At 39.4% G+C, this 27,073-nt stretch overlaps 3 protein-coding genes across 3 annotated transcripts; all 3 read left to right on the plus strand.

Annotated features, from left to right (window-relative positions):
* Positions 1–5,009: 5,009 nt before the first annotated feature.
* Positions 5,010–5,957, plus strand: LOC139031559 (putative olfactory receptor 2B8). Its single transcript, XM_070456957.1, has one exon. The coding sequence runs from the start codon at positions 5,019–5,021 to the stop codon at positions 5,955–5,957; it is 939 nt and encodes a 312-aa protein (XP_070313058.1). The 5' UTR covers positions 5,010–5,018.
* Positions 5,958–14,119: 8,162 nt separating this feature from the next.
* On the plus strand, positions 14,120–15,058 carry LOC139031561 (putative olfactory receptor 2B8). Its single transcript, XM_070456958.1, has one exon. The coding sequence runs from the start codon at positions 14,120–14,122 to the stop codon at positions 15,056–15,058; it is 939 nt and encodes a 312-aa protein (XP_070313059.1).
* Positions 15,059–24,351: 9,293 nt separating this feature from the next.
* On the plus strand, positions 24,352–25,290 carry LOC139031562 (putative olfactory receptor 2B8). Its single transcript, XM_070456959.1, has one exon. It carries the CDS (start codon positions 24,352–24,354, stop codon positions 25,288–25,290), a length of 939 nt encoding a protein of 312 aa, XP_070313060.1.
* Positions 25,291–27,073: the final 1,783 nt, after the last annotated feature.

Consider the following 27,073-nt stretch of genomic DNA (forward strand, 5'->3'; position numbering starts at 1 on the left):
ATCTTTCTCATACATGATGTATTAAATTTCTATTATGTGTACTTTTTACATTTCAAACTATCTGATTTTTTGTTTTGTCCTATCCTTACCACAAAATTATGGGACATTGAGGACCTTTATGCCATTGATGAAGGAATATTCCCCAGGACCCCTCCACCACTCCCTCTGCTTTCATTTGACTCTTTGTGGTTGTTGTTCCGTCGTTCAGTCAGGTTGGACTTTGCAACCCCAGGAATTGCAGCATGCCAGGCTTCCCTGTCTTTCACCAGCTCAAGTTCATGTCCATTGAGTCAATGATGCCATCCAACCATCTCTGCCTCTGTTGATGCCTTCTCCTCCTGTGCGCAATCTTTTCCAAAATCAGGGTCTTTTCCAATGAGTTGGCTCTTCACATCAGGTGGTGAAAGTTTTGGAGCTTCAGCATCAGCATCAGTCCTTCCAGTGAACATTCAATGTTGATTTCCTTTAGGATTGACTGGTTGGATCTCCTTGCAGTCCAAGGGACTCTCAAGAGTCTTCTCCTGTACCACAATTCAAAAGCATCAATTCTTCGGTGCTCAGCCTTCTTCATGGTTCAGTTCACATCCATACATGACTACTGGAAAAGCCATAGCTCTGAGTGTATGGACCTTTGTTGGTAAAGTGACATCTCTGCTCTTAATACGCTATCTAAGTTTGTCACAGCTTTTCTTTCAAGGAGCAAGCGTCTTTTAATTTCATGGCAGCAGTTACCATCTGTAGTGATTTTGGAGCCCAAGAAAATAAAGTCTGTCAAAGTTTCCACTTTTTCCCCATCCATTTGCCATGAAGTGATGGGCCCAGATGCCATGATCTTAAATTTTTTGAATGTTAGGTTTTAAGCCAGCTTTTGCACTCTCCTTTCTCACCTTCATCAAGAGGCTCTTTAGTTCCTCTTCATTTTCTGCCATCAGGGTGGTATCATCTGCATATCTGAGATTGTCAATATCTCTCCAGTCAGTCTTGATTCCAGCTTGTGAGCCATTCAGCCTGGCATTTCACATGATGTGCTCTGTATATAAGTTAAATAAGCAGGATAACAATACACAGGCATGATGTACTCCTTTCCCAATTTTGAACCAGTCCATATTCCATGTCTGGGTCTAACTGTTGCTTCTTCTATGAAACCTACATACAGGTTTCTCAGAAGACAGGTTAGGTGGTCTGGTATTCCCATCTCTTTAAGAATTTTCCACAGTTTGTTGTGGTCCAACAGTCAAAGGCTTTAGTGCAGTCAGTGAAGCAGAAGTAGAATTTTGGGAGAATTTCCTTGCTTTTTTATGATCCAATTAATATTGGCAATTTGATCTCTGGTTCCTCTACCTTTTGTAAATCCAGCTTGTACATTTGGCTCTTACTTTTCCTTTATTAATGGACTTCCCAGGTGGCGCTAGTGGTGAAGAACCTGCCTGCCAATTCAGGAGACATAAGAAATGTGAGTAGAAATGTGGATTCGATCCCTGGGCTGGGAAGATCCCCTGGAGGAGGACACGGCAACCTACTCCAGTATTCTTGCCTGGAGAATTCCAAGGATAGAGGAACCTGGTGGGCTACAGTCCACGGGGTCACAAAGAGTTGGGCGTGACTGAGTGAGTAACACTTTCACACTTTTTCCTTTACTCAGTTTTTATTAACATTTATTTTATGACAATTTTGTATCAATTTCTTTCACACAGCAGTGGGTCTACACCCAATTCAGATTCAAATTTTGAAAGCCTTAGAAAAATTAAAAATGTACTATGTGCCTAGCCATTTGAATACAATAGAACTGAATTATATACTTTCTTATGTTGCCTAAGTTAATGTATGATCATGAAAAAGTGAAAGTGAAGTAAGTCAATTGTGTCCAACTCTTTTCCACCCTTTGGACTGTAGCCAACCAGGCTCCTCTGTCCATGGGATTTTCCAGGCAAGAATACTGCAGTGGGTTGCCATTTCCTTCTCCAGGGGATCTTACCAACCCAAGGATCAAACTCAGGTCTCCCACATTGCAGGTAGACTCTTTACCATCTGAGCCATCAGGGAATACCAATGATCATGTTTATGCAATAATAAACAGTTAGATGAATATGGTAATCAGTTAACTTTAGAGCTGGTGTTGCATTTGGTTTTGATGTAAGTAATGTTTCAAAATAGCTACCAGAAAGGTGCATATGTGAAATTAACCTAATGTAAATGGATGTTATTAGATTTTTATAATACCAAAGTGTACTTTTTTTTATATCTTCCCTCATATTATTAATACTTTTAGTTTTATATCCTATCTTTGACCTGTCATTGCATTGACAGTGCATCTGTGTTTGTATAACTCCCACATAATTGCACTCATTTCACACACTAGCAAAGTAATGCTCAAAATTCTCCAAGCCAGGCTTCAGCAATACATGAACCATGAACCTCCAGATGCTCAAGCTGGTTTTAGAAAAGGCAGAGGAATCAAATTGCCAACATCCACTAGATCATCGAAAAGCAAGAGAGTTCCAGAAAAACATCTACTTCAGCTTTATTGACTGCCAAAGACTTTGATTATGTGGATCACAATAAACTGTGGAAAATTCTGAAAGAGATGGGAATACCAGACCACCTGACCTGCCTCTTGAGAAACCTATATGCAGGTCAGGAAGCAGCAGTTAGAACTGGACATGGAACAACAGACTGGTTCCAAATAGGAAAAGGAGTACCTCAAGGCTGTATATTGTCACCTTGCTTACTTAACATATATGCAGACTACATCATGAGAAACGCTGGGCTGGAGGAAGCACAAGCTGGAATCAAGATTGCCGGGAGAAATATCAATAACCTCAGATATGCAGATGATACCACCCTTATGGCAGAAAGTGAAGAGGAACTAAAAAGCCTCTTGATGAAAGTGAAATAGTAGAGTGAAAAAGTTGGCTTAAAGCTCAACATTCAGAAAACTAAGATCATGGCATCTGGTCCCATCACTTCATGGCAAATAGATGGAGAAACAGTGGAAACAGTATTAGACTTTATTTTTCTGGGCTCCAAAATCACTGCAGATGGTGACTGCAACCATGAAATTAAAAGACGCTTACTCCTTGGAAGGAAACTTATGACCAACCTAGATAGCATATTAAAAAGTAGAGACATGCTCGGGCCTGGTGCACTGGGAAGACCCAGAGGGATCGGGTGGAGAGGGAGGTGGGAGGGGGGAGCGGGATGGGGAATACATGTAAATCCATGGCTAATTCATTTCAATGTATGACAAAAACCACTGCAATGTTGTAAAAAAAATAAAAAAAATAAAAAAAATAAAAAACAAAAATAAAAAGCAGAGACATTACTTTGCCAACAAAGTTCTATCTAGTCAAGGCTATGGTTTTTCCAGTGGTCCTATATGGATGTGAGAGTTGGACTGTGAAGAAAGCTGAGCGCCAAAGAATGGATGCTTTTGAACTGTGGTGTTGGAGAAGACTCTTGAGAGTCCCTTGGACTGCAAGGAGATCCAACCAGTCCATCCTAAAGGAGATCAGTCCTGGGTGTTCATTGGAAGGACTGATGCTGAAGCTGAAACTCCAATACTTTGGCCACCTCATGTGACGAGTTGACTCATTGGAAAAGACCCTGATGCTGGGAGGGATTGGGGCAGGAGGAGAAGGGGATGACAGAGGATGAGATGGCTGGATGGCATCACCGACTTGATGGACATGAGTTTGAGTAAACTCCAGGTGTTGGTGATGGACAGGGAGGCCTGGCGTGCTGTGGTTCATGGGGTCGCAAAGAGTCAGACACGACTGAGCGACTGAGCTGAACTGATCTAATTGTTTATCATAGGGAGTGTCGTAAAGCATTACACTTCGTGAACAGATTACACAATTGGCTATCTTTAAAAAATATTTATCTTGATTAAAATGTTGGTAGTGAATAATCCTATCTTCTTTGGGAATTCCAGGCATTTTAGTTGCTGGTAATACCTGAAAATGAAATCAACAGAAAGAAGAGGTAAGTGATGATCACTGGGTTTTGAACTTCTATGAACTAACTATTTTTGTTGTTTGGTCACTAAGTCATGTCTGAGTCTTTACGACTCCATGAACTGTAGCCCAGCAGTTTCTCTGTACTAGAGTGGGTTGCCATTTTCTTCTCCAGTGTTTCTTCCCGATGCGGGGACTGAGCCCACATTTCCTGTATCTCCTGCATTGGCAGGAGTCATCAGGGAAGCCCATGAACTGACTATGCACAGTGAATAAAGTTTTGGGGTTTTGTTAAATTGTTATAGCAATTTTAGTTTTCTCAAGGGCAAGCATTAAGCACTATAATTGAAGGTGATAGTTTCAAACTCTCAACAGTTTATTTTTTACTACTATACCAAAAGATTGGGGTATAGCATTCACAAATATACTGTATTAGGAGTACAGAGACAACAATTCTGCCAAAATGTTTGCATGCAGCACTCTCAGTGATACTTCAATTGTAATATAATCTTTTGTATAGGTACGTTCTAGCTTATAAAATTCTATATCTGAATGCATTTTAGAGTTTTTTTTGTATTATTCAATTACATGTGAGATATGTACACATACAGTTATGTAGAATTATGAGATACATTTTAAAAATAAACATTCTCCCTCTGTCTATACTTTCTTACTCTTTCTAATCATTCTGCCTTGATTTTTCCTTACTTCCAATTTCTCTAAAAAAATATATATATAATGATGGTACTTCAATCCTATTAATTTCAATCTGAAAGACATATCTATGATTGATGAAAACCAAGTTTCATTATTTGATCTTAGTATTTTATTATTTTATTGTATTAAATATCAATTTATAACTTTTTATGAATAGTATAGAACTAATTGAGTTAAGATGTATCAATTTCAATGGGTACATGATTTATTCAAATAGTTGTACCTAAAATCCTGTGGCCATGCCTTTGAACATGATAGATTTTCCTCTTCAACCCTGTTCTTTTTTGGAAAATACCTTTTATAAATTGTTAAATGCTTGGTTTGACAGGAGTCCTGTGCTAGCAAAAGATGGAACAGAAAAATGGAAGTTCTTTCACTGGGTTTATCCTCCTGGGTTTCTCTGACAGGCCTCAACTTGAGCTGGTCCTCTTGGTAATTCTTTTGATCTTCTACATCTTCACTTTGCTGGGAAACACAACCATCATTGCATTGTCCTACTTGGACCCACATCTTCACACCCCTATGTACTTTTTTCTCTCTAACCTGAGCTTTTTGGACATGTGCTACACCACCAGCATCGTTCCCCAGTTCCTGGTTAATCTCAGTGGAGCAGACAAATCCATCTCCTATGGTGGTTGTGTAGTTCAAATGTTAATCTCTCTGGGTTTGGGATGTACAGAATGTATTCTCCTAGGAGTTATGGCGTTTGACCGCTATGCAGCTGTTTGCAGGCCCCTTCACTACACGGTAATCATGCATCCCCGTCTATGTGCCCTGATGGCTTCTGCTTCATGGATCATTGGTTTTACCAATTCCTTGTTGCAGACAGTTCTCATCTTCCTTTTACCACTTTGTGGGAGAAATAAATTAGACCACTTCCTTTGTGAAATCCCTCCTTTTCTCAAACTTGCCTGTGTTGACACTTCCATGAATATGTATATGACCTTTTTTGCCAGTGTCATCACTCTTCTCACACCTGTTTCATTAATCATGTTCTCCTATGGTCGGATTGTCAGGGCGGTCTTAAGGATCAAGTCCACTGCAGGGCAGAGAAAAGCATTTGGCACGTGTGGATCCCACCTCACGGTGGTCTCCCTGTTCTTTGGCACAGCCATCTATGTGTATTTTCAGCCCAGCAGCAGCAACTCCCAGGATCAGGAAAAGTTCATGTCTCTCTTCTACACTGTCATTATCCCCATGACCAACCCCCTCATATATACACTGAGGAACAAGGATGTGAAGGGAGCGATGAAGAAGGTGCTTTGGAAGGACTCTGACTCCAGATGATGGGTGAGGAGGACAGTTTTATGGAAGGGTCTTGAACACCAGTGCTCTTTAGATGTATCTGTGTGTCCCGCATGAGTCATCTAAAATTCCCTTTGACAACTCTGAAGGGAATTTGTTTACTTCATTCCCATTGAAAAGTGAGTGTTCAAATTCTAAGTTCATATATTCATCTCAACTTCCAGAGATGCTGATTCAGTGATCTGACAGCATCTGCTTTGTAGTAACAGTTTTAACAGCTCCAAGGATTTTTATTTGCACTCCCATTTGGGTACATTGTTCCACATCTATTTGCAAAAAGACATGCATCTATGTTACATGAAGCCCAAATAACAGAAAACTGTAAGGAATATTATTAATAATATTTTCTAGGAGTTACTGGAAGATACCATTCATTCTTTTATTTGGATCATGGTGCTACTAAAATTCCATGGTTTGATGCTTTGATCAGACGTTTTTCACTGATGTAGGTGGAGCACTTGTGGGGAAAATAAAGTTGAATCTCAAAGAAAATCTTGCTGCATTAATCCCGGTAAAGCCATTCAGACATCAGGTGCAGCTGTCACCTCAGCAGTGCAGCCGCCATATTGTGGAGGATCATCTCAGAGAAGGCGGCGCATAGACTCGCTGAGGGAAGGGGATGATGTGCTGCTGGCAGGGACGGTGGTAGCCCTTCGTTGTAAGAACACCACGCTGAGAAGACCCAGAGGAATCGGGTGGAGAGGGAGGTGGGAGGGGGGATCGGGATGGGGAATACATGTAAATCCATGGCTGATTCATGTCAATGTATGACAAAACCCACTACAATATTGTAAAGTAATTAGCCTCCAACTAATAAAAATAAATGAAAAAAAAAAAAAAAAAGAAAAAGAACACCAGGTAGTTCTTAGATGCATTTTTGCACACAGCAGGAGAAAAACACTGATGTGAGGTACAAAGTTGGTTATTTTAATTTTGTGAACCACCTAGTTCCTCTCTAAAATGAGATTTTTAAATGAGGAAATTTTGAGGGCATTATATCTGAGTAGCATATGACCCAAGCTCCAATCCGTATTCTACATATTTTAGCTACTGTGATGCAGCAGAAGTTTCAAAGGGTAAAATATATTTAGATTATTCTCATCATGGCATTTTATAAACTCTTTGATTTAGGCATCAATTGGTTAAGACCTTAGAATCCCTCCTCTCCCAAACGTCCCGTGAAATTCTGATTTAGTGAAGTATAAAAGTATTGAAAATGGCCCCTGATTCCCAGGAAATCCCATGTTTGGTGGAGATGTCCTCAGACTCATCAGAAGGAAATTGAAAAAACAAATATTGTGTCTACTAATTTAAAAATACATGCCTAAGTTTTAGTAGTATCTCTCTAATTGTGAAATAACTGTCACAGAGTTCTGAATTATGAGTAACAAAATAAACATTCCAGAAAAATTTAATCTACCATTCTAGGTCTTAGATCCCTATTCAAGCTCACTTTACAGCATAAATTTATTTTCAGGTATAGATTCTGGGTTTTTTTTTGTGTGTGTGAGTTAAATGTCATGAATAGTGTATTTTTCTATGGAGGTTAGAGCTTTGACTGTGCCATCATCAAAGAAATATTTATGATTTTTGGTAGTTTTCCCCAGCATGTACCACTAGGCAAGACATTTGTGTCTCTTAGTGGAGACAAAAGCTTGACAACTATCACACAGTTCCCTGTCCTAGCAGCTAACCATCCTCCTGGGTCTTGAACCCTCTTGGCCAATTTGCCTGACAAGTGGTCTTGCAAGCTGGAAATGGCAGTGTGGATAAATTACACACAGGGTCAAGATTCTATCTATATTCCTAACAGCACCACACTCTTCACCCTTGAATTAAACACTTGTGAAACCAAGTATTTTGACCCCACAGTAATGATGAACATATACCTGATTAAAAGCAGTGTGGAGTGCTGTGTACTCTGAATGGTGAGAAATTTCCCCCTCTCCTTATTACTCAATGAGGTCTTGATAGTTATGCCCAAATAGTCACTTAAAAATCCCTCAATGATACTTTCTTTGGTGCAGAAACCCTCAAGGTCACATGAAGTCACAAAGCTTGTTTCCCTGAGTGAGCAGCTCCTTGTCTGTTCCTAAGGACTGCCACAAAACAGATGTATTTGTTTTGAGTGAATGCTTGAGCATCATGTGGATGTGTATATTACTTCAGAATAAATTACAGATCATCATAAATTACAGATCATAAAGATCCCAGGCTAAAAAAAAAAAAAAAAAGATCGCCTAAAAAATACCACATACCCAAAGTTCAGTTCTGTTTAGTAAATTTTCAAATGATTTCTACCTTTTCAAGCTTTCCCTCTTTAGTTCCCAGAACAGGGATTGAACCCATGTCCCCTGCAGTAGAGGCATGGAGCCTATACCCTGGAACACCAGGGAATTCCCTCCTTTTGAATTCTTAATATCTGTGAAATGGCTGCAGTGTGTGTACCCAGGCCTTGGCTAAATTATTTGATCCCATCTGGAGTTCAGAACTGTCAATATGCCCAAGAGCAAGTCATAATGTTTCATCATTTTTGCCTTCTGAGAAGCACAAGGTGAACACAGTGTGGTCAGGTAATGTGTCACCTTGGAAGCCTGAAGTGTCAGTCAGACTCCTATGAAACACAATTCTTAAGCAGGACCAGATTGACTAACAATTAGAAAATAATACAAAACAAGAGCAACAACATGTGCAATGTCTATGGGGCCCAAACCAGTCAGACACTGCTTCCTGAACTTAGGTTTTTCAAATGGAATATGTAAAATAAATTAGGGACTCTCACTTGTTTAACTTGTATCGTACAAGTCAGCACAAGGAAGTCTTGAGACTTTCTCGCTTGACATGTGTCTTCACCTTTGTAGTCGTGTTCTGGCTTTGGGACTTTTATTCATTAGAACAACTGCAGTCTGTGTACTGTAGGTTTATCATGCTCTAAACAGACCCTATCCCCCCTGCTAAAAACATTACTAGAATGGTAATCAGCTTATATTGACCACTGTAATATCCTCATTTATCTCCTAGTCAGTAGATTTCAGTGTTAACTGTTTGCCCAGGGTTCTGCTCTAATCAGGGTCACTGAGGATGGAAGAACAGATTATAGTTCTCTGTCAACACTTTCCTCTGTAGGTGCGATCTTTTCTGATGCCTGTTTGTATTATGATTGAGAGCTTCTTCTGTCCTTTCAGTATTGTAGCATGGTTCAAACTTGATATGGCAGACTCAGGGAACCACGGTGTATGGAAATGTCTTCTGGACGTGGTTTCCTGGGAAGGGGTGCTCTGTGTAAATGCAGAAATGAGAAGTTGTATGTCTCCTGAATCAGAGGGTTCATGGGAAGGTGTCCCTGAGGCAGCTGTAGGGACTGGGTATTCATGCTCCTTTTAAATAATCTATTCTGCTGATTTACATTCTTTGGTGGATTCTTTTAACAATTTTGTAGTGAATTAAATTCACAATGTCTTTAGAAGCTGCAAGTTCTAATTAGGTGACCATTTCTGAGGATAATTTTAGCCTCTTCTGAGAGTGAAACTCTTTAGTTGTGAGACGTGAAAGTCGCTCCATTGTGTCAAACTCTTTGTGACCTGATGGACTGTAGCCCACGAGCCTCCTCTGTCCATGGCATTCCTCAGGCAAGAATACTGAAGTGGGTTGCCATTTCCTTCTCCAGGGGATCTTCCTGACCCAGGGATCTTCCTTGGGGGTTGAACCTGGGTATCTTGCATTGCAAGCAGATATTTTACCATCTCAGCCACCAGGGAAGGTGTTGCCGTACCTGTGGCTTTAGTCTCAGTGAAGCCTCATAGGCATTTCCAGTGATTAGGTTATTGTGGATACTCACGATCATGGAAAAAGCAAGAGAGTTCCAGAAAGACATCTATTGCTGCTTTATTGACTATGCCAAAGCCTTTGACTGTGTGGATTTCAATAAACTGTGGAAAATTGTGAAAGAGATGGAAATACCAGACCACCTGACTTGCCTCTTGAGAAATATGTATGCATTTCAGGAAGCAACAGTTAGACTGGACATGGAACAACAAACTGGCTCTAAAAGAAAAAAGAGTACTTCAAGGTTGTATATTGTCACCCTACTTATTTAACTTATATGCAGAGTACATCATGAGAAATGCTGGGCTGGAGGAATCACAAGCTGGAATCAAGATTGCCGGGAGAAATATCAATAACCTCAAATATGCAGATGACAACATCCTTATGGTAGAGAGTGAAGAAGAACTAAGGAGCCTCTTGATGAAAATGAAAGAGGAGAGTGAAGAAGCTGGCTTAAATCTCAACATTCAGAAAACTAACATCATGGCATTTGGTCCCATCACTTTATGGGAAATAGATGAGGAAACAGTGGCTGACTTTATTTTTCTGGGCTTCAAAATCACTGCAGATGGTGATTACAGCTATTAAATTAAATGACTCTTGAGAGTCCCTTGGACTGCAAGGAGATCCAACCAGTTCATCCTACAGGAAATCAGTCCTGGATGTTCATTGGAAGGACTGATGTTGAAGTTGAAGCTCCAATATTTCGGCCACCTGAAGCGAAGAACTGACTCATTTGAAAAGACCCTGATGTTGGGAAAGATTGAAGGCAGGAGGATAAGGGGATGACAGAGGAGGAGACAGTTGAATGTCATCACCAACTCAATGGACATGAGTTTGGGTAAGCTCTGGAAGTTGGTGATGGACAGCGAGGCCTGGTGGTCTGTAGTTCATGAGGTTGCAAGGAGTTGGACAAGACTAAGCGACTGAAATGAACTGAGCTGAATTGGTAACTCTGTGATCCATTAAAAATTGATTATGAATATTAGATAAAAATTAATTTACATTTAAAATTAAATAACTGGATGAGTTCTTATTTATATATGGAGAATATTTTTCTTGTTGCTATTGTATAAAAAAACTCAAGTGTTTAGTAACATATTAAGCCATTAAAAGAGGAGAACTTAGATAACTGGGAAGTTTAGGGAATTATCTGAGCTCTGTCATTTATGAGAAGTTATAAAAAAGGCAGATTAAGTTTCCTCTTACATTCTCCTTGATATTTATTTTCCCTGAGGACTGTCATCTCTGGGCAGCCAGGCAACATCAGCTAATTAACGGTACAGGACGAACATTCCCTAGAGACTTCAGCCAGGTAAACCATTTTCACCAGACCAGTTTTACTGCCGTTTCATACCAATCCCATGCTTTTGTAATGAGCTCTCCATCATAGAGCCAAAACATTATATTCAGAAGGAATCCTGAGAGTTTGAAATTGCCTTCCTTTGTCATCCTACCAGCTAGACACAATGCCGCTCTTCAGTACCCGTGAAGGTCTTGGAAGTTATCACGAGAAAGCATCTCTTGCTTAAGGAAAACTTAAGGATGTTCCAGTGCTGATAGAGTCAACTTATGTACTCATTGCAGGCAACCTGCATCCTTAGTTTACACACCCAGGTTCCAATGCCCAGTACTGTATTAAAGGCAGGAACTGGACATGAGATAGGGAACAAGCTTAGGACACTCACATAAGGTGAATAAAACTGAGAGGACTGGAACTTGATCTCTGTGGTACTTTAGAAATTGGTAAGTTAGTTTGTTTTCAGTTGTAAGTGTTCTTTAAAGGCTAAATTGAGTAACATACATGTCAGTTGGCAAAAGAAACAGAAATTCCTGTAGAAATTCACCAAGTTTAAAAACCAAGCTAAGTGTTCCTTATGGAAGCCAACTTTGTGTTCCTAGACATTTCATCCTATTGTAGTATATTCATTAAGTCTCAGTATGGATATATGGAGCAATTTAAATTCAGGATATTTGGCTGTCATAAAACACATCCTTCAGCAATTGAATAATAGCATATATGTGAATGTGAACATATTAGACTATACACTTTCATTTTTCCTTAGCTCCTATTTCTGTGAAATTACAGAACGTTTCTTAAAGTGTATTGTCAATATCTGTAGTTTTAAAATGTTCATTTTCTCAAAGAAATGAATGTACATAATCTTCCAATTGCTAGTTTGATAATTATAACAATGAAAGTCTGTTTTGTGGTTATTGTGTCAATGTATTTTTGAATTTATTGTTAACGAAAAATGATCATTTTTCAATTGAGGAGAAACACCAATTTGAGAGGAGAAACGTGGGTCAGAAAAGGTGATCTGAATGTTTAATTTATTGGTGAATTAGGCAAATGACAAGGTGATGTGTAATGTACACTGGTGACTGTCCTTCCATCCTTGCACACATTTATGAATGGACTATACATTTTGTATGAATGGACTCTCATTTTTTATGAATGCTTTCAGTGTCCAGCTCAGATATTTCCTGCTGGCTGCTGCACTGATCCACGCCATATTAGTCATGAGTATTGACTGGCAGCTTCACAGCCCTTTCCTTCTTTAGAAAATTGCCATCAGTTGAATGGAGCCACATTGCCAGAAGTCCCGAATGTGGTTGGGGCAGCTTGTAGTCAATGACAGACTGGTGGGATTTATACAAGGCTGCCTTTTTGTCTAGGTGGAACTAAATCTGACACAACACATGCTCCACAGCTTGTTATTCTGTATAGTAGTAACTAGTCACAACTAAATAAATAGGGTATTTAAATTTACCTGAGTTAAAATTAAATTTACAATTCAGTTCTTTATCTGCTCCACTTGAAATGCTCATGTTGCACCATGTGGTAGCAGTGATTGTGTAAGTGAAGACACAATATTTTTATCAGCAGATAGCTCTATTTGGAGAGTCCTTTTCCAGGTTTCTCTGGGATCATGTTCATGCTATTTCATTTGAGATCACATTCTTGCTTAACACATTTGTCTGCTCTGTTTTGCTTCCCTGATTCTCTTTGTCTTGAGGACATTCATTCAAAATACAGCATGCAAAAGAAATCCCACTTCAGCCTCTTTTCCCCAACCTGGCCGAACTCTGTCCATAGTGGTTAGAAGTGTTATTTCTGAGACTGTGATAGATCCATTGCCTCTTCATTTGAGTGTTCTTCATTGCCATTAGAATGTTGATAGTGAATAATCCTATCTCCTATAGGAATTCCAGGCATTTTACTTGTTGACAATATATGAAACCGAAATCAGCAGAAAGAAGAGGTAAGTGCTTGTCATTGGAGTTTGAAATTCTGTTGTGAAGTGACTGCTTTGGTGTTTAGTCACTAAGTCAAGTCCAACTCTTGTTGACCTCATGGCCTGTAGCCCGCCAGGATTCTCTGTACTGAAGTGGGTTTCCATTTTCTTCTTCAAGGTATCTTCCGGATCCAGGGACTGAACCTGCCTTTCCTGCATCTCCTGCATTGGCATTGGTTCCTTTACCAGTGAGCCAACAGGGAAGCCTGTGAACTGATTACGCACTGTGAATAAACTTTTGGAGTTCTTGTTAAATTGGCATAGAAATTTTAGGTATCTCAAGGACAACAGTTAAGCACTATAATCAAAGGTGATATTTTCAGGCTCTGAGCAATTTATTTTTTACTAGTATACAAAAAGACCAGGATATAGCATTCACAAATATAATGCTTTAGGAGTAGAGATAACTATTTTGCCAGAATATATCTATGAGGCAGAATCTTAGTGATACATTGAATGCAATATAATCCTTTGTATTACATAATAGCTCATAAATATCTATATCTGAACGTATTTTAGAGATCATTTTCTATTACTCTATTACTTGTGAGGTATGTGCAAGACAAGTTATGTAGAATTATGAGATACATATTTAAAATAAACTTTCTCCCTTTGTCTACATTTTCTTACCCTTTGTAATCACTCTCCCTTGATTTTCCCTCATTCCCACTTTCTCTAAGATGCACAGATAATCATCATACTTTCATCCTATTAAGCTCAATCTAAAACAGGCATTTTATATGTATGATTGATGCAAACCAAGGTTCATTACTTGATTTTATTATTATTATTTCCTTATATTAATTTCAATATATAATTTTTGTGAATAGTAAAGAGCTAATTGATTTAAGATATATCAATTTCAATGAATACATCATTTTCAAATAGTTGCATATAAAATCACATGACCATGCCTTTGAACATGATAGGTTTTCCTCTTCATCTATGTGCTTTTTTTGGAAGATACCTTCAATAAATTGCTAATTGCTTGATTTGACAGGAGCCAAGTGCTAACAAAGGATGGAACAGAAAAATGAAAGCTCTTTCACTGGATTTATCTTACTGGGCTTCTCTGACAGGCTTCAACTTGAGCTAGTCCTCTTTGTGGTCCTTTTGATTTTCTACATCTTCACTTTGCTGGGAAACACAACCATCATTGCATTGTCCTACTTGGACCCACGTCTTCACACCCCTATGTACTTTTTCCTCTCTAACCTGAGCTTTCTGGACATGTGCTACACCACTAGCATTGTTCCACAGCTCCTAGTTAATCTCAGCGGAGCAGACAAATCCATCTCCTTTGGTGGTTGTGCAGTTCAAATGTACATGTCTCTGGCATTGGGATGTACAGAATGTATTCTCCTAGGAGTTATGGCGTTTGACCGCTATGCCGCTGTTTGCAGGCCCCTTCACTACACGGTAATCATGCACCCTGGTCTGTGTGCCCTGATGGCTTCTGCTTCATGGATCACTGGTTTTGCCAACTCCTTATTGCAGACAGTGCTCGTCTTCCTTTTACCTCGTTGTGGGAGAAATAAATTAGACCACTTCTTTTGTGAGATCCCTACATTTCTTAAACTTGCCTGTGTTGACACCACTATGAATCTGTATGTGACCTTCTTTGGCAGTGTCATCATTCTTCTCACACCTGTTTCATTAATCATGTTCTCCTATGGTCGGATTGTCATGGCGGTCTTAAGTATCAGGTCCACAGCAGGACAGAGAAAAGCATTTGGCACGTGTGGATCCCACCTCACGGTGGTCTCCCTGTTCTTTGGCACAGCCATCTATGTGTATTTTAAGCCCAGCAGCAACAACTCCCAGGATCAGGACAAGTTCATGTCTCTCTTCTACACTGTCATTATCCCCATGACCAACCCCCTCATTTATACGCTGAGGAACAGGGATGTGAAGGGAGCAATAAAGAAGGTGCTTTGGAAGGACTCTGACTCCAGATGATGGGTGAGGAGGACAGTTTAATGGAAGTACTTTGAATGGCAGAACTATTCAGATATATATGTGTGCCCCATGAGCCGGCTAAAATTCCCTTTGGCAACTCTCAAGGGAGTTTGTTTACTTCACTCCCTTTAAAAAGTGAGTGTTCAAATTCCAGGTTCATATATTCCTTTCAACTTCCACAGACACGGATTTAGTGTTCCGATAGCATCTGTTTTGTAGTGATTGTTTTTTTATCGTTCCAGGATTTTTCTTGTTTGCACTCCCTTTTATGTACATTATTTCACATCTATTTTCAAAATGACATATGAATATATAACATGAAATCACAGCCGAAATAAGAACAGGAAACCACTCAAACGCTGTATGGAATATTAACATTTTATGGTTTCCTAAGTATTGCTACTGCTACAACTCATGTATTCTGATGCCAAAGGGTAGATATCAGTTAGCTGCTTCTATATAACAAATCACTTCAAAACTTAGTTGCTTAAAACACCAACCATTAATTTATGTCACAATTATGTGCATCAACCTTTGGGCTAAGTTTAGCTGGACAGTTCTTCTGGTCTGGGCCAGACTCACTCAAATGCCTGCAGTAGGCTTCTGGGTCTCCTTAGGGCTTCCTGATCTAGATTGCCACAGTTGGCATGCTTTCCATCTCCTTCATGTGGTCTCTTATCTTCCAGTAGGATGGCCTGGAATGTTCATATGGTGAAGGCTGATTTCCAAGTCCATGTGACCGATTCATTGTTTAAGATATGGCTACTCTCTTGCTTGCCTGTTTTATCTTTCTCTGTGCATTTTTTACCTCTACAAATAGTAATTGTTAGGGTCTGTTCTTTGTTCTGCATGGAAGGTCGAGGAGGTCACAGTGTATTTCCATAGCCTCTTTCCTCAGTCAACAGTAAGTAGGGAGCTTCCCTATTGTTCTAGTGGTAAAATCCTGCTGCCAATGCAGCGAACACAAGTTACATTCCTGGTCCAGGAAGTTCCTACATGATGCCGAGCAACTAAGGCCATGTGCCACAGCTACCCAGCCAGCTCTCTAGATCCCATGAGCCACAGCTGCTGAAGCCGGCATGCCCTAGAGCCCATGGTCCCCAACACTGGAAGCCACAGCAATGGGAAGCCCTTACACCGCAGCTCGAGAAAGCCTGCATGGAGCAATGAAGAGTCGCAACAAAGACTGAGCGCAGCCAAAACAAAAGAAAAAATCTAGTCAGTGGGAGGCCCGGTGGTTAAGAGCCCTGCTTCCACTGCAGAGGTCGAGGGTTCCATCCCAGGTCAGGAAACTAAGATCCACATGCCACGCAGCATGGCCAAACGTTAACAAACAGAGAGAACAAATCAGTAAGTGGGGACACAGAGGGGTCGGTCTGTCACCAGCAAGGGCCCTACACGGAACTGCTCAGATGCAGACTGAAGATTTGACTAATGGGAAATGGGAGCTGAAGAGCAGATTATTTTTCCTTTCTTCTCCTGGGCTAGGGATCTGTTGGATGTCTCCTAAGACGTGCTTCTGGGGGACAAATGTGATTCAGCACCCAGTTACTCCATACTAGTGGCAGATTAGATAATGTATTTTTGACAAGCTCGCTTTTCTCCCTCTTCTGTTCCCTTTCTTTCACTCCTGATGCTGTATCTCATCCTGCATTAAGTGCTTGTGCCTAAACCTTTGTTTCCAATTCTCTTTCCTGGGAAAGCCTAGGCTATGACCTAGAGTCTGGGGGCCTATAAAAATGATCTGAATCATAAATAAGAATTTCGGAGTTTCTGACTGTCAAAAACATTTGCAACTGCTCCCAACCCTTTGAGGTTGAGCCCTAAAAATAGCTCCTTCTGCTGGGTGTTGTTTGTGCCAATCGAACAAGACACAGTTCAGCTCAGAAGCAAAGGAAGGATCTTCCCTGGTGGGCCAATGGCTAAGACTCTGCACTCCCAGTGCAGGGGATCCTTGCTTGGGCAATTAGGTCCTGCCACCACAATTAAGACCTGCCACAGTCAAAGAAATACATAAAAATAAATAAATGTTTAAAAAAAGTAGAGGCAAAGCAAAGTTTTATCCCAGTTGGGGCCTGAGCTGCAGGATAAGAAGTGTGTCCTCTGGCAGCAGCCACAAAACCTGGGTGGCCACACATGTGAACAAGCTCCTGTCACAGAGACACTGGTGACCTGGGGTGAGACAGAGGGAGAGCATGATGATGGCACCTGTTGGCTTCTTAGGTGGTTGGTGAGGATTGCAGTTGACCCCTAGATATGTGTTAGAAGTCTTAGCTTTTAAGATAAGGAAATAGGCTTCTTTCAGGGACAAGCTGGAGGTTTCAGTCTGTGTCTCTGTGCTGTGCCCTGGAGAGATAGCCACAGTGAGTCTGGGTGAGCCTGTTAAGAACTGTTTCTCAGTTCCTTATAGCCTCATGGATTTCATGGACACAAGCTTCATTGGCTTTCAGAGCTCTATGTTTTGGAGGCCCATGTCTCGGGTGTTAAGTCTTCAAAGTTAGGGTCCCGGATGTGGGACACTTTGTTCCTCCAGGAGAAACTGACAGTGCTGACTCTCCACCTGCTTCTATATTGTGGCTCCAAGGGTGGGTTTTACGTAGAGATTTTGTCTCTGCCTCTTCTAATGATTTATGTTTTTTTTTTTTTATCTTCTAGTGATTTTAGTTTGGGCTTTTCTTATTCACCTTGTGTATAGGATTCCCCACTAGTTTCCACATTTCTTTTTGAAGAAGTTGTTCTGTGTAAAACTGTAGGTTCATTGTGTCCATGGGAGGCGAGATCTGGAGCCAGTATGACATGAGTGACAGGAACCTTTGACCCTTTTGAACAGCTTCCTCTTTCCTCTTCTCTCTCTTTGCCATTCTTGTTGCTTTGTGTCTCTGTCTGTCCCTGTTTTTCTCATTCTCTAGTTCTTGTTCTATTCAAGTCTTTTTTCTTTTTAGGCTTTTCATTATGAAACAATTACAGATTGATGGGAAAGTCCAAAGTTAGTAGAGAGAAGTCTTGGATACATTTGATCTATTTTCTCCCAGTGAGTTCATATTATATAACTATTCTGTGCTATGCTTAGTTGCTCATTGTCTGACTCTTTGCAACCCCATGGACTGTAGCCTGGCAGGCTCCTCTGTCCATGGGGATTCTCCAGGCAAGAAGACTGGAGTGGTTGCCATGCCCTCCTCCAGGGAATCTTCCCAACCCAGTGACCAAACTGAGGTCTCGTGCACTGCAGGCAGATTCTCTACCATCTGAGCCGCTAGGGAAACCCAAAATTACTGGAGTGGGTATCCCTTCTCCAGGGGATCTTCCCGACTCAGGAATCGACCCGAGTCTCCTGCTTGCAGGCAGATTCTTTACCAGCTGAGCTACCAGGGAAGCCCATTATACAACTCTAATACAATATAAAAACTAGGAAACTGACATATGTACATTGTGTGTGTTTAGGTCTATGTAAATTTTTCCCCGTGTAGATTCCTGAGGCTACCATCACAATCAAGATATGGATTTATCCCATCACCACACACATCTCCTTTGTGATACCCCTTTATGGACAAGCTCGTCCCTCACTTCCCCTGAAAGTGAAAGTCATTCAGTTGCATCTGATTCTTTAGACCCTCTGCACTATACAGTCCATGGAATTCTCTAGGCTGGAATACTGGAGTGGGTAGCCTTTCCCTTCTCCAAGGGATCTTCCCAACCCAGGAATCAAACCAGCGTCCTCTGCATTGCAGGTGGATTCTTTACCAACTGAGCTACCAGGGAAGCAGCCCCTCCTCTGAACCCTCTTAAAACCATCCCTACCTCTTGGGCAGTACTAATTTGGTCTCTGTCTCTATTACTTTTGTTATTTCATGGGTGTTATGTAGGTGGGATCATATTTAACCTATTAACACAGACTTATTTTCATTCAACATAATACCCTTGAGACTCATCCAAGATGTTATGTGTATTCTTTTTTATTGCCAAGTAGTATTCCACAGTATGGATGTACCCGTAGTTGTTTAGAATATTTTAGTTGTTTTCAATTTTTGCTGTTACAGATAAAGCTGCTATGAATAATTGTGCACAGGTTTTCGTGTGGAATAAATTTTTGTTTCCTTGCCATAAATGCCCAAGAGCATGATTACTGGGCTGTATGGCAAGTGGATATTCGGTTTTTAAACAGCCAAGCTCTTTTATCAAGTAGCTTCATCATTTTACACTCTCATTAGTAATGTATGAGTGACTCAAGTTTTCCACAATGTCATCAACATTAGATATTATTCCTATATTTTTCATTTTTGTTGTTCTAGTTTTACTCTGCATTTTGCTGATAGTTGGTGATGATAAACATGTTTTCATGTTTCATAAAGACATCTTTACCATCTGTATATTTACGTTGGTGAGTTATCTGCTCAAATGTTTTTTAATTGAGTTATTTTTTTACTGTAGAGTTTTGAGAGTTCTTTGTATATTCTAGATATGAGTGTTTTCTATGAGAAGCAGTTTGAAAATATTTTCTTCCAGTTTGTTGCTTATCTTATTATCCTCTTAACAGGATTTTAATGATTTTATTTTGGCGAATTGTCATTTGTAGATTTTTTAAAAAAATAGACCATGCTTGGTCGTATTATATTCCAATATAAAAGAAGAATTTTGAAAAACAGCATAGGAAAAAAAGCATGTGATTTCAAGTAAGCATTCCTAGATAATGGCAAATTATTAGTCAATATTATTTTACAGATTAATATTTGCAGCAACAAGATTGAACTGGGAAGAAGTGTTAATAACAGGCCTCCGATTCTCTCCATCTCTGGACACCCTGTGACAAATTGTTCTTTACTAGGCCTCCTTATAAATATTATGTTGGGATTTAACTAGTGGAGAGATTACTGAGAAAATTCTAATTAAGGCTATTTTAAGGAAGAGATAGTTTCTCTCTATGGATACAGTGTTATTAAAAAAAAGAATTTATGCTTATATGGGCATTGGCTGGCTATAAAATGTAAGTTAATTATCAAAGTTCTCTGTGCTTTTCAGACTAATAACATATAAAAATGAAAATGCTTCAAACCTAAATAGATTTCTCTGAGATAGCTTATACTACTAGCAGTGGTCTATTACACTGACAGAAAATGTGTTCTAGTGGAAAAAGAGATTTTATATTTTTTGAAGCTCCATTTCATGGTTAGGCCGAAGCCTTCCATAGACAGATGTTAAGTATTCCTGTCTTTTCCTTGTATAGTCAATTGTGTAAGTTGTTTTGAAACTGATTGATCTTCAAACTTCAATACACACAATACCCTTCAAGTTTCTTTTAATTTACTTTAGCAATTATGGCTATCTTGATTAATTCAGCCATGTGCATCATAAATGGAAAGACGAGTTGAGCTGTAGGAAACCATGGAAGTTCCATTTAAAAAGTCAATAGTTATTCTGTTTGTTTAAGTAAATTATTGCAACTCTCGAAAGCAAATGAACAATGTCATTGAGGACTTGATATTTTTCCTTAGCCATATTAGAAGTTTGGGAGTAAAATGCGGGTGTTGCCATTTAATATATTACCTTAAAGGTTAGAATCTGCCTAAACTTTAACTCTGTGATCTCTTAGAAGTTGGTGATAATTTGCTCTATGACTCAGGGACTCAGACAGGGGCTCTGTAAAACCTAGAGGAGTAGGAAGTGGAGGGAGGCCCAAGAGGGAAGGGACACAGGTATACCTACGGCTGATTCATATTGGTGTTTGTCAGAAGCCAAGACAATAGTGTAACTCAATTCTCCTTCAATTAAAAATAAAGAAATTTAATTATAGAACAAAGAAAAAAGAATTTGGTTATGAATATTAGGTGAAAATTAACATATTCCCAGTTAAGTAATGGAACGAGTTCTTATTTATATATGCAGTCTTTTTTTTTTTTTTTTTTGCAATTGTGTGAAAAAATCTCAAGTGTTTAGTAAAATACCTAAGCCATTAAAAGAGGAGAGCTAAGATAACTGCAAAGTCTAGGGAGTTATCTGACCTCTGTCATTTATGAGAAGTTAGAAAAGAAGCAGATTAGGTATCCTCTTGCATTCTCTTTGATATTCATTTTCCCTGAGGACTGTCATCTCTGGGCAGCTAGGTGACATCAGCTAATTAACAGTACAGGACATCCATTCCTCAGAGATTTCAGCCAGGTAAACAGTTTTCATCAGACCAGTTTACTGCCATTTCATGCCAATCCCATGCTTTCATAATGAATTCTTCATCATAGAGCCAAAACATTATATTCAGAAGGAATCCTGAGAGTTTGAAATTGCCTTCCTTTGTCATCCTACCAGCTAGACCCAATGCCAATCTTCAGTACCCTGTGAAGGTTGAAGTTATCACGAGAAAGCATCTTCTTGCTTAAGGAAAACTTAAGGATATTCCAGTGCTGGTAGAGTCAACTTATGTACTCACTGCAGGTAACCTGCATCCTTAGTCTACATACTCAGGTTCCAATGGCCAGTATTGTATTAAAGGCGGGAACTTGGAAATGAGGTCGAGAATGAGCTTAGGACACTCACATAAGGTGAATAAAACTGAGAGGACTGGAACTGGCTCTCTGTGGTACTTTAGGAATTGGTAAGTTAGTTTGTTTTCAGTTGCAAGTGTTCTTTAAAGGTTACATTGAGTAACGTACATGTCAGTTGGCAAAAGAAACAGAAATTCCTATAGAAATTCACCAACTTTAAGAACTTAACTCTTCCTTATGGAAGCCAACATTTTGTTCCTAGACATTTCATCCTATTGTAGTATATTCATTATGTCTCAGTATGTATATATGGAAAAATTTAAATACAAGATTTTTGACTGTAATAAAACATATCCTTCAGTAATTGATTATAGCATATATGTGAATGTGAAAATATTAGACTATACACTTTCATTTTTTCCTCAGCTCCTTATTTTCTCTGAAATTACAGAATGTTTCTTATAGTGATATCTGTAGTTTTAAAATGTTCATTTTCTTAAAGAAATGAGCATGTGTACTTTTCCACACGCAAGTTTTGCAGTTACACAATGAATGTCCATTTCGTGGTTATTGTGTCAGTGCAGTTTTGAATTTATTATTAATGAAAAATGATCATTCTTCAATTGAAATACCAATTTGAGAGGAGAAACGTGGGTCAGAAGAGGTGATCTGAATGTTTAATTTATCAGTAAATTAGGCAAATGACAAGGTGATGTGTAATGTACACTGGTGACTGTCCTTCCATCCTTGCACATACTTATGAATGGACTCTATGTTTTGTATGAATGCTTTCAGGGTCCAGGTCAGATCTTTTCTACTGGCTGGTGCACCAGTCCACACTGTATTTGTCATGAGTGTTGACTGATAGCTTCACAGCTCTTTCCTTCTTCAGAAAATTGCTATCAGTTGAACGGAGCCACATTGCCAGGAAGTTTCCTGAATGTGTTTGGGGCAGCTTGCAGTCAATGACAGACTCGTGGGACATGTAAAAGGCTGCCTTTTTGTTAAGGTGGGACTGCATCTGACACAATGCATGCTCCACAGCTTGTTATTCTGTATAGAAGTAACTAGACTCATTTAAATGACTAGGTATTTAAATTTACCTGAGTTAAATTTAAAATTCAGTTCTTTATCTGCCCCTCTTGAAATGCTCACATAGTATTGATTGTGTAAGTGAAGAGAGAATATTTTTACCAGCAGATAGTTCTATTTGGAGAGTCATTTTCCAGGTTTCTACGGGATCAGGTTCATGCTATTGCATTTGAGATCACATCCTTGCTCAGCACATTTGTCTGCTCTGATTTTCTTCCCTGATTCTCTCTGTCTTGAGGACATTCCCTCAATAAACAGCAAAGGAATTCCCATTTCAGCCTCTTCTCCCCAAGCTGGCCAAACTCTGTCCATACTGATTAGAAGTGTTATTTCTGAGATTGTGATTGATCCATTTCTTCCTCATTTATATGTTCTTTACTGCCATTAAAATGTTGATAGTGAATAATCCTGTTTCCTATAGGAATTCCAGGCATTTTAGTTGTTGGTAATATATGAAAATGAAATGAACAGAAAGAAAATATAAGTGCAGGTCATTGGAGTTTGAACTTCTACTGTGAACTGACTACTTCTGTTGTTTAGTTATTAAGTCATGTCCAAGTCTTTTCGACCCCATGGCCTCTATCCCACCAGGATTTTCTGTACTGAAGTGGGTTGCCATTTTCTTCTTTAAGTTATCTTCCCAATCTGGGGATTGAATGAGTGTTTCCTGCGTCTCCTGCATTGGCAGGCAGTTCTTTACCACTGAGCCAACAGGGAAGCCCATGAACTGACTATGTGCAGTGAATCAATTTACAGAGTTCTTGTTAAATTGCAATAGTAATTTTAGGTATCTTAAGGGCAAGAGTTAAGCAATATAATTGAAAGTGATTTTTCAGGCCCTGAGCAATTTACTTTTTAGTACTATACAAAAAGACGGGGATATAACACTCACTAATATCATGAATTAGTAGTAGAGTAACTGTTCTGCCAAAATGTTTACATGAGGCAGTATCATAGTGATACATTGAATGTAATATAATCCTTTGTACAAGTACGTTCTAGCTCATATATTTCTATATATGAATGCATTTTAGAGATTATTTTGTATTATTCTATTCCATGTGAAGTGAAAGTCGTTCAGTCCTGTTTGACTCTTTGTGACCCTGTGGACTATATAGTCCATGGAATTGTCCAGGCCAGAATACTGGATTGGGTAGCCTTTCCATTCTCCTGGGGATCTTCCCAACCCAGGGAGAGAACCCAGGTCTCCTGCACTGAAGGAAGATTCTTTACCAGCTGAGCCACAAGGGAAGCCACTATTACATGTGATATATCTGTATATTCAGTTATGTAGAATTATGAGATACATATTTAAAATAAAGTTTCTACCTTTGTCTACATCTTTCTTACTTTCTACACACACTCCCTTGATTTCCCTCATTCCTACTTTCTCTAAAATGTACATATATAATGATCATACTTTAATCCTATTAAACTCAATCTGAAAAAGGCACTTTATATGTATGATTGATGGAAACAAATGTTCATTATTTGATTTTATTATTATTATGTATTATTTTCATATTATTATCAATATATAACATTTTGTGATAGATTAGAGCTCAACTTCAATAGGTACATCATTTATTCAAATAGTTACATATAAATCAAATGACCATGTGTTTGAACATGACAAATTTTCCTCTTTATCCCTGCACTTTTTTGGGAAGATACCTTTAATAAATTGCTAAATGCTTGATTTGACAGGAGCCACGTGCTAACTAAAGGATGGAACAGAAAAATGAAAGTTTGTTCACTGGATTTATCTTACTGGGCTTCTCTGACAGGCTTCAACTTGAGCTAGTCCTCTTTGTGGTCCTTTTGATCTTCTACATCTTCACTTTGCTGGGAAACACAACCATCATTGCATTGTCCTACTTGGACCCACGTCTTCACACCCCTATGTACTTTTTCCTCTCTAACCTGAGCTTTCTGGACATGTGCTACACCACAAGCATTGTTCCCCAGTTTCTATTTAATCTCAGCGGAGCAGACAAATCCATCTCCTTTGGTGGATGTATGGTTCAAATGTACATGTCTCTGGCATTGGGAGGTGTAGAATGTCTTCTCCTAGGAGTTATGGCGTTTGACCGCTATGCCGCTGTTTGCAGGCCCCTTCACTACACGGTAATCATGCACCCTGGTCTGTGTGTCCTGATGGCTTCTGCTTCATGGATCACTGGTTTTGCCAACTCCTTATTGCAGACAGAGCTTGTCTTCCTTTTACCTCGTTGTGGGAGAAATAAATTAGACCACTTCTTTTGTGAGGTCCCTCCATTTCTCAAACTTGCCTGTGTTGACACCACTATGAATCTGTATGAGACCTTCTTTGCCAGTGTCATCATGCTTCTCATACCTGTTTCATTAATCATGTTTTCCTATGGTCGGATTGTCAGGGCGGTCTTAAGAGTCAAGTCCACTGCAGGGCAGAGAAAAGCATTTGGCACATGTGGATCCCACCTCACGGTGGTCTCCCTGTTCTTTGGCACAGCCATCTATGTGTATTATCAGCCCAGCAGCAACAACTCCCAGGATCAGGACAAGTTCATGTCTCTCTTCTACACTGTCATTATCCCCATGACCAACCCCCTCATTTATACGCTGAGGAACAGGGATGTGAAGGGAGCGATGAAGAGGGTGCTTTGGAAGGACTCTGACTCCAGATGATGGGTGAGGAGGACAGTTTTATGGAAGGGTCTTGAACACCAGTGCTCTTTAGATGTATCTGTGTGTTCCGCATGAGTCATCTAAAATTCCCTCTGACCACTCTGAAGGAAATTTGTTTTTTTCATTCCCGTTGAAAAGTAAGTGTTCAGATTCTAAGTTCATGTATTCATTTCATCTTCCAGAGATGCTGATTCAGTGATCTGACAACATCTGGTTTGTAGTTACTGTTTTAACAACTCCAAGGATTTTTATTTGCACTCCCATTTGGGTACATTGTTCCACAGCTATTTGCGAAAAGACTTGCATCTATATTACATGAAGCCCAAATAAGATAAAACCAGTGAAACACTGTAAGGAATATTATTAATAATATTTTCTAAGAGTTACTAGAAGATACCATTCATTGTTTTATTTTGATCACGGCTCTTCTAAAATTCCATGGTTTGATGGTTTGATCAGACGGTTTTCACTGATGTAGGTGGAGCACTTGTGGGGAAAATAAAGTTGAATCTCAAAGAAAATCTTGCTTTATTAATCCCAGTAAAGCCATTCAGGCATCAGGTGCAGCTGTCACCTCAGCAGTGCCGCCGCCATATTGTGGAGGATCATCTCAGAGAAGGCGGCGCATAGACTCGCTGAGGGAAGGGGATGACGTGCTGCTGGCAGGGACGGTGGTAGCCCTTCGTTGGTAGGAACACCACGTAGTTCTTATATGCATTTTTGCACACAGCAGGAGAAAAACACTGATGTGAGGTACAAAGTTGGTTATTTTAATTTTGTGAACCACTTAGTTTCTCTCTGAAATGAGATTTTTAAATGAGGAATTTTTGAGGGCATTATATCTGAGTAGCATATGACCCAAGCTCTACTCCGTATTCTACACATTTTAGCTACTGTGATGCAGCAAAAGTTTCAAAGAGTAAAATACGTTTAGATTATTCTCATCATGCCATTTTATAAACTCTTTGATTTAGGCATCAATTGGTTAAGACCTTAGAATCTCTCCTCTGCCAAACGTTCTGTGAAATTCAGATTTAGTGAAGTATAAAAATATTGAAAATGACCCCTGATTCCCAAGCAATCTCATGTTTTGTGGAGCTGTCCTCAGACTCATCAGAAGGAAAATGAAAAATTAAATATTGTGTCTATTAAAAATACATGCCTAAGCTTTAGTAGTATCTGTCTAATTGTGAAATAACTGTCACAGAGTTCTGAATTAGGAGTAACAAAATAAACATTCCGGAAAACATCAATCTGACATTCTAGCCTGTACATCCCCACTCAAGCTCACTTCACAGCATAAATTTATTTTCAGATATAGATTCTGGGTTTTTTTGTGTGTAAGTTATGCGTCATGAACAGTGTATTTTTTCTTTGGAGGTTAGAGCTTTGACTGTGCCATCATCACAGAAATATTAAAGATTTTTGGTAGATTCCCCCAGCATGTACCACTAGGCAAGTAAATACATTTGTGTCTCTTAGTAGAGACAAAAGCTTGACAACTATCACACAGTTCCCTGTCCTAGGTGCTAATCATCCTCCTGGGTCTCAAACCCTCTTGGCCAATTTGCCTGAGAAGTGGACTTGCAAGCTGGAAATGGCAGTTTTGGCAAATTATATACATGGTCAAGATCTTATCTATATTCCTAACAGCACCACATTGTTCACCCTTGAATTAAACACTTGTGAAACCAAGTATTTTGACCCCACAGTAATGAACATATACCTGATTAAAAGCAGTGTGGAGTGCTGTGTACTCTGAATGGTGAGAAATTTCCCCCTC

The sequence above is a fragment of the Odocoileus virginianus genome, chromosome 27 (assembly GCF_023699985.2).
Source record: "Odocoileus virginianus isolate 20LAN1187 ecotype Illinois chromosome 27, Ovbor_1.2, whole genome shotgun sequence".
NCBI lineage: Eukaryota > Metazoa > Chordata > Mammalia > Artiodactyla > Cervidae > Odocoileus > Odocoileus virginianus.

What these genes read in the sequence shown, in the direction of transcription:
- LOC139031559 (XM_070456957.1), top strand. Translation starts at nt 5,019, where the DNA reads ATGGAACAGAAAAATGGAAGTTCTTTCACTGGGTTTATCCTCCTGGGT.
- LOC139031561 (XM_070456958.1), top strand. Translation starts at nt 14,120, where the DNA reads ATGGAACAGAAAAATGAAAGCTCTTTCACTGGATTTATCTTACTGGGC.
- LOC139031562 (XM_070456959.1), top strand. Translation starts at nt 24,352, where the DNA reads ATGGAACAGAAAAATGAAAGTTTGTTCACTGGATTTATCTTACTGGGC.